Source organism: Otolemur garnettii, unplaced genomic scaffold (assembly GCF_000181295.1).
Source record: "Otolemur garnettii isolate 467f Iridium unplaced genomic scaffold, OtoGar3 scaffold00095, whole genome shotgun sequence".
Classification (NCBI taxonomy): Eukaryota; Metazoa; Chordata; class Mammalia; order Primates; family Galagidae; genus Otolemur; species Otolemur garnettii.
This window is the reverse complement of record NW_003852490.1, coordinates 4,365,469-4,372,823: the sequence shown is the minus strand read 5'-3', so window position 1 is coordinate 4,372,823 and position 7,355 is coordinate 4,365,469. Positions and strand designations below refer to the sequence as shown.

Here is a 7,355-nt window from a genome sequence, read left to right as displayed (position 1 = left end):
GGGGAACTGCCCAGGGCAGCAGCTGGTGACCAGTGGCTCAGGAATGACTCTCAGATCAGCAGACTCATGTCCACGTTTCCCTCAGCAGGAAGTGGATGACGCAGGTTAATTTTCTACTCTTTTTGGTGGATGGGTGGAACTACTGTTACTAATTCCAGAGGTACACCCTTATAAAAATGTGATGGTGAGATCCTGGCCTACTCCCCCTTCTCTGATGCTAAGAAATGTGCGAAAGACCAGTGTCCTTTCGTCAAAGGCTAGATGTACAAAGTCCCTCAGCAGGATGGCACTGGCCACTGTACCCCTGGCTCAGCTGCTGTGGCTGAGCTCAGAGCTGTTTGAAAGGATGGGAGCAGGATGGTTTTCAACCTGAGCCAACCTCCCAGAGCAGGTGTGCCGCCCAACCTGCAGCACCAGCATTTGCCTGGAGCACCCTCCTGACTTTAGGCAGATGCATCTCACTGACTGCGTCCTTAAAGCATCACAGTTTAGCAAGTAAGAAAATGAAAAGGCTGAATTTGGTTAGGTTATTTGATTGTAATGTTAAAGTAATACCTTGTTAGAGGAAATAGTTTTGAAAGGTTCTTGCTGGAGAGAATATGATTAGTTAAGATTTCTCTACTGCCATAAAAATTCTTTTGAGAGGCATATCCTATGTGACTCAAAGAATTAGAGATAGTTCCAGAATTATAGTAGATTCTAGAACCTTAAAAGAATGGGAGCTTTAGGATTAAAAGGGCCTCAGGAGGCCTCTAGAATCCAGAGCTTCCAAACTTCCTAAGGATAAGAATCATCTGGATCTCCTATTTCAAAAGAAAACATTTCCCAGACCTTATGGGGTTTTTTCCAGGAGCAGCCTGGTCACCTAGTCACCTATGGCTTTGTTTGTTTGTTTGTTTGTTTGTTTTAATTTATTTACTTTTCCCCTGAGACAGCATCTCACTCTGCCACCCAGGCTACAGTGCTCTGGCATCAGCCTAGCTCACAGCAACCTCAAACTCCTGGTTTCAAGGGATCCTCCTTCCTCAGCCTCCTGAGTAGCTCCTGAGACTACAGGTGCCTACCACAAAACCCAGCTAGTTTTTGTATTTGTAGTAGAGCTAGGGCCTGGCTCTTGCTCAGGCTGGTCTCAGACTCCTGAGCTCAAGCGAGCCTCCCACCTCAGTCTCCTAGACTGTTAGGAGTGCAGACATGAGCCACCGTGCCTGGCCGCTAGTGTAGTTAGATGAGTTCCATGGGTGAGTTCTATCATGAAGGAGGTCTGGGTCTCACATCCTGCCCCCAGCCTCAACCCTTCCTACAAGTCCCGCGGCCCATCACTGACAGGTGCTCTTCTTGGTCGACAGTAGCTTCCCAGTGCAGAAATCTCCCTTTATGCACAGCCAATTTCTGGCCCTGTATAAACCCTCTTCATTAGTCCTACTTCTTCTAACATAAGATAAATAAAATTTTCTCCAGATCTATCAATCTCTTTGTTTATTTTCTTCTCTTATTTTCAAAGGAAATCTTTGATATTCCTGAGGGGGGGAAAGGTTTTGCTTCCTTTTAGTAAGACCTTGTCATAAAATTGCAAATGAAAAGATTGCTTACATAAAAAATTAGTGGCATACCTCTTTGAACTTTTAAAATAGTCTCCGTGTCTGAAAAGTAACCAGGATGTGGTGTCCGGCCGTCAGCCTGTATATCCTAAAAAAGGGCGTAAGGACCCGTGTCCTCGGTCCCAAACCTGCCTCAGACTGCAGATTGATGGTTAGTCACGCCTATAATTTAATTAGGGTACAGTTTAACAAAGATTTATTGAGTGTTTGCCATGCACGAAGCATTACATCATTTGCATGGAATATGATGTAAAATTCAGCAAAATGGTTTGATTGTTTACCTTTAATTCCCTTGGTGGGTGAGCTTCATGCCTTTTCCCTTAATTTTAGCAATTGGAAAAGGTTTCAAAGGTCCTCTGATCCAGCCTTTCAATCTATTGCAATAAATAAATAAATAAACGAGATAGAGAGGCTGTTCTTTCGGACCTCATGATGTGAGAAGTGGGGCAGTATTTTTAAAAGAAATGCCATCAAGTTAAGTTAAAAGCAGCTATTCACTAGGCATATGAATGGCTCATCTGTGTTCCTGCAGAGATGGCTTCATCTACATCTGTCATGTAACAGAGGCAGAGGGTGATCAGCTTAGAGCTCAGAGGCAGCATGTTCAACTCCACCAGGATGAACCAAGCAAGGAGAGGACATCTGAGCTTGCTTCTTTCATTTGCTTATTTATTCCATGATTATCTAGTTATTACTTCCTGAGTGTCAAGCACTAGGGATCAGAAGCCAGGATACAGAGCTTGTTGTCAAGTAGTTGACAGTGGATACTCATGATTTATGGATCATTTGCATTCGCAAATTTGCTCCCTAAAATTTAAATTTGTAACCCCAAATTTGTAACTCAAGTCACTTTCACAGTCTTATTTGGTTGGATATGTGCAGAGATAGAAAAAGATTTTTTTGAGTTGCATAATGCACAGGCTCCCAGCTAAGGTCAAACTAGGCAACACTGCCTTTTTGTTTCAGCACGGTTCAAGTGCCCTTCTCATAGTCTTTTCAGTACCAAATTTTTATCTCTCTCTCTCTCTCTTTTCTTTTTTTTTTTTTTTTTTTTTGGCTTCTCTTAGTGATCTCACTATTTACAATGACCCGCAAAATGCAGTGCTGAAATGGTGTCTCACGTTCCCAAGTACAAGGAGGCTGTGTTGTGGCTTACAGAGAAAATGTGTGTTCGGTGAGCTTTATGGAGGCATAAGTTACAGTGCTGCTGGTCAGGAGCTCAATGTTAGTGAATCAGTAATTTAGTACATTCAGAAAAAGGAGAGGAAATTTGCTAGTCTGTACATGAGTCTACTCCTCCATAGGGTATGATGAAGCTATGGTAGGAGACTAAACTTACAGATTCAGGAGATGATAACTGATTTAAAAAAAAACAATAAAAACAAGAACAAAAAGCATAGTGGGCAGCACTGCTGGCTAAAAGCTAAAGAAATTCATTATCACACTATCTAAGGTAGCAAAATGTTAAACCTTTCTCAGCTAATGTTTTATTATACAGAAATACTGCGTATAATTCATTATTTGTACGAAATATTAAATTAGACCTCTTCAAAGAGAAACATACATTAAAAAAATAAGGTTACATATTGATCTCTATTGATGAAAACATAACCAGAAGCTCACAGGAACCAAATCCTATTTTTCCAGTGGGAACAATGGCTCAGTATTTGCCAGTTCAGTGCTCCTGGCAACTTTCTAGAACGTAACTATCAGAAATAAGCAGACTCAGCTGTATGTGTGGTATGGGAAAGAGACAGGTAATCAACAATGGCTCTACAAAGTGATCGACGTTAAGAGAGTGGCTTGATGATCAGTGTATTAAGAACACCTGGAAAATGACTAGATGACCAAGTTTCACCTTAAGTACATTTTTCTATAAAGACTTTTGAAAGGAAGTTTTATATTTTTGCTTTTTAAATTATTTGTCTATGATTTCTTGACAATCATCAGACACTCAGGGAATCGTGAACATTGGAGAAAAATCTAGCCCACAAATCATTTTCAAATGTCGTTAAATTTGTCTAAGTTAGAAATGTTATAATTAATGAAGTGTATATAGTGTTATGTTTGGTGGACTGTCAGTGTCAATTTCATGATTTTCTATTTTTAAGGCACTATTTTTGTTTGTTTCAATCCATTTTTTTAGGTTTAGAAAAAGTTTATAATCCTTGGTCATGAGGGAGAGATTCAGACTTTGGGGACTCTGAAGCTTATACACTTGGGGGCCCTCTTAAGAAAAAGGACCCCAAATTAGGCCCCTGGGAAAAGGCATTATCACAGTAACTCTTCCTCAGTTGATCTGCTTCTGTGAAGCACTTGGAGCCAGTCGGATAAAAGAGCTGCTGCAAAGGCCACTCCTGGGTACAGGAGGACCAGGCGGGAAACTGTGGCAACGGTTCAGGAAAGAGAAGATGGAAATTCAAACTTTGAGATGGAAAAAATGGGAGAAGTTCAAGAGAGATTTAAGGGACAGGTCTGACAGGATGCGGCATTTGATGAGGAAGGTGTCACGATCACACGTTCCTGGGACAACCCGATGAGTCAGGAGGGGGATCACAGAAGAGAAGATGTGTGGTTGGTAGAGCAGGCTGGGAAGATAAAACAACTTGAGGTTTGGAAATATCAAACCTGAGTGAGGTGCTTTTAGCGGGGAGCTATATGGAAGCTATTTTAGGCATATTTGTGGTTCAAGAGATAGGCCAGCAGCTTGCACTGTATAGCTGCTGGCACTTTGAATGGTCAAGTTGATGACATCCCCGGGGAAGTGCACATGTTAAGAGGACAAATCAATCCCTAGGGAACACCAGCCTTTAGAGGCAGAGAGGCACAGAAATAGAATGAAGAAATATGAATACTGTTAATTGAGTGCCTGGAGGTGCCACACATTATGCAAGAGCTTGTGGGTTAGAGAAAGCTGAGTCAGGCAGAGAGATTGTCAGCTGGGGCTGGGGGTTAGGGAGACAGGTAGTGAAGCTTGGAGAGTGGGCACAATCTAGGCTTTCCAGGCAAGTAGAAATGAGCAAAGGCACAAAACTAGAAAACTGGAAAACAGAAGTTCCTTTTGACTCGAATATAGGATATCCAGTAAAAAAGAAGGAGAAAGAAAGAGAGGGAGAGGGGGAAGGAGAGAGAAGAAGGGAGTGAGAACAGCACCAACAAGATAAGTTAGAATTGAATTATGGGTGCGTTGACAGCCAAAATATCAAGCTTCACAATGGGAACTTCTGATGGTTTTTGAGCCGAGTAACTTTGTGGTCAGAACTGAGACTGAACATGAGGAAGAGTCCTCTGGCAGATATGCATGTGACTGGCATTGCAGAGGACAGCATGGAGAATGTTAGAATCAGCCAGAAGCAATGGAGGCTGAGCTTTGGGGTGTCCACAGAAATACAAAGAAGGGACTAGAAGTGACTGAGTGTACACAGAGGAATTGCCAGGACCTCAGGGTAGGGACCGACTGGCTGAATCAGTAAGTAAAGATGGGGTGCAGGGTTGACCCTGGGTGGCACTCCCACTTCCTCTGGGTGAGTGCATACACCTGCCCTCCTACACCACTCAGCTGCTGCGTGGAGACTCATTTCTAGAGGATTCTCCTTGTGTTTCTCTACTGAGTTCACTCCAACTCCTGCCCAGTTAATTTATTTTCAGTTTTCAGTAAAATAGATATTGCCCTTCTGGGTGAGATGAGAATAGTCTTTCCCAGTCACAGGAGCTGCAAGATGACAAAGGTGGGGTAGTCCCCTTGGTACCACTATTCACATGCAATTCCAGTGCTGGGAGTGACCCAGCTAACAGTCAAGATTCTCTTCCTGGAGAGGAGGGTCTGGGGCAGCCTCAGGATGCTCCGCCCTTCATAGATGGGACCCTTACATTTGCAAAGTCCTGCTTGACAGTAGCCCTGTTCATCAGCAATGTGGATGTTATGATGAGGTTTTTATCTAGAGGAAACTGAAGCCCAGAGAAGGTAAGTGTCTTCCCAAGATCACACTGCTAGGAAATGGCACCGTCAAGAGTAGAGCACATGTCCTCAGAGTCCTGACAGCCTGCTTCCCCCACCCCCCCACTGCGGAGGCCATTAGTCCACAAACCACAGCACACGGCTTTGAAGCAGCTTCCCTTCCATTTGTATATAGAAGAATCAACCGTGATTTCTGTCTTCCTCCAAAAGTAATGAGTTTTCAGCTACTTTTTATTACTTGTTCTGACTCTTCAGAGACAACCCTGCTACCCAGTTTAACCTCAAGACTCACATGAATTCACATGATCTGAAGACAGCCATAGAGAAAATTACCCAGAAAGGAGGGCTTTCTAATGCAGGTATGTGATCCAGATTCAAATAATTCTATTTTGCTCCCATGAATCTCCTTCTACCTGGTTGTCTTCTAACATTCTATAATGAAGGAGAAAAAATAGAGTACTAATTCATCGGTAAATGACTCATATCTGTATTTTTTTCTAAAGTATTATTGCGGCTTTCAGGGAACAAGAGTCCCCAAAAAGCTTATACTGTGGAGTTCCCACTCTCTTGGTTCCCCCGGGTGACGGTGGTCTTCAGGACAAGCAGGACTGCTGTTGTGACTATTTCCTGATTGGTCTACAAGTTGTTAACATTAGATTTTTGTGACCAGTTCTATTCAGGAAGCCCCTCAGTGCCCCCTTGGGAACACTACTGTTGTAGTGATGACTGTGGAAAGAAGCGTCTGTTCTCTGTTTCCAGAGAGACTCTGTTTCTGAGTCTTCTATGATGTCTGAGCTTTTGAGGAGTCACCAGAAGTCCAAGGTCTAATCCTCACCGGGGCAGGTCCAGAAACTCCACTTTATGTTTACACAGAGGTGATTGGGCGTTAGGAAACAGTTCCACTCTACCCAAGCTCAAAGACTGTTAAAGAGTCCATGCAAATGATTTCAGTTATAAATAGTAGCCTGGTATTGAGGACACTGGGAGAGGATGGGTTGATTGTCCACTTCTCAGGTTCCCTGACAGCCAGCCTCCTCTTATCAGGCCCCAAAGAAATGGAGATGTGAGCCACAGTTATTTGGTTTGGAGCCCATGCAGTTAACAGAGCTGTCTCAGGGGACCATCCTGGGAGTTACAGTAAATCTGATTAATTATTTTCCCCTCATCTCAGTTTGCACATCTCCATAGTGACCAAAACATTAGTATCTGACAAACATGGAGCCTTTCACCCTTGAAAGGCCAAATAAACAGTAGCTCAGTCACTGCTTTGCACCCCCCGAATCAGAATTGCCTTCATCACAAACATGAGAGGTGATTTCTGGTTTTTCAACATAAGGCTTACAGTATCGAAATTCCAGTGGAGAAAAGCTTCAGAAGGCACTCTGTTTCCTGGATGGGCTTAGAGAGGTGTCTTTATCCAATGGGCATGCTTTTTTTTTTTAAGTGGATGGCATGTTCTAACTCTGCCTTTATTGTTCAGGGTCAAATTCAGAGAAAAAAATCCATTCAAATGATTTCAGTAGAAAGAGATTTATTTAAGGGTATTAAATACTTTTAAGAATTATTGAAGGTGCTGAAGAAGCTAATTTTAGGCTGCGCTTTCAGAGATGACGTCTTTTTTTTCTGAGACAAGTTTCACTCTGTCACCCTGTATAGAGAGCCATGGCATCATAGCTTATAACAACCTCAAACTCTTAGGCTCAAGCAATCCTCTTGCCTCAGCCTCCTGAGTAGCTGGGAATATAGGCAGCCCCCATAATTCCTGGCTAATTTTTCTATTTCTAATAGAGACAGGGTCT

General features: G+C 42.8%; 1 protein-coding gene across 5 annotated transcripts in view; it reads left to right on the top strand.

The window, feature by feature from the left end:
• The window catches only part of VIT (vitrin), a 118,252-nt gene that overhangs the window by 100,351 nt on the left and 10,546 nt on the right, over positions 1-7,355 (top strand). For all 5 annotated transcript variants that reach the window (XM_003795692.2, XM_023516659.1, XM_003795693.2 and 2 more), the window contains one exon: positions 5,812-5,915. In XM_003795692.2, coding sequence (XP_003795740.2) covers positions 5,812-5,915 — 104 coding nt within the window. The remainder of the gene's footprint in view (positions 1-5,811; positions 5,916-7,355) is intronic.